This window comes from Penaeus monodon, chromosome 23 (assembly GCF_015228065.2).
Source record: "Penaeus monodon isolate SGIC_2016 chromosome 23, NSTDA_Pmon_1, whole genome shotgun sequence".
NCBI classification, from domain to species: domain Eukaryota; kingdom Metazoa; phylum Arthropoda; class Malacostraca; order Decapoda; family Penaeidae; genus Penaeus; species Penaeus monodon.
In genome coordinates this window covers 29,015,110-29,015,327 of record NC_051408.1, presented here as the reverse complement: position 1 = coordinate 29,015,327, position 218 = coordinate 29,015,110, and the positions used below count along the sequence as shown (strand labels likewise).

Genomic DNA, 218 nt, shown 5'->3' with positions numbered 1-218 from the left:
TCGTATGTTAAAATAACATAGGTGATGGGGGATTATTTTATCTAAGTCACATGATTTTGTTTCGCTGATTCGTAGGCTGTGAGGACGGCGGGCAAGTTTATCCCGCGGGACACATCTGGGAAAGGGGATGCTACCTCCTGATTTGCTCCGAGGGGCGTCCGGAGGCGCTGGCCCTTCTCAACACGTGTAGGTTGGACTCTGCTGCAATTGTGATTATG

General features: G+C 50.0%; 1 protein-coding gene across 3 annotated transcripts in view; it reads left to right on the top strand.

The window, feature by feature from the left end:
* The window catches only part of LOC119587918 (E3 ubiquitin-protein ligase XB3-like), a 46,347-nt gene that overhangs the window by 36,891 nt on the left and 9,238 nt on the right, over positions 1-218 (top strand). For all 3 annotated transcript variants that reach the window (XM_037936628.1, XM_037936629.1, XM_037936626.1), the window contains one exon: positions 76-186. In XM_037936628.1, coding sequence (XP_037792556.1) covers positions 76-186 — 111 coding nt within the window. The remainder of the gene's footprint in view (positions 1-75; positions 187-218) is intronic.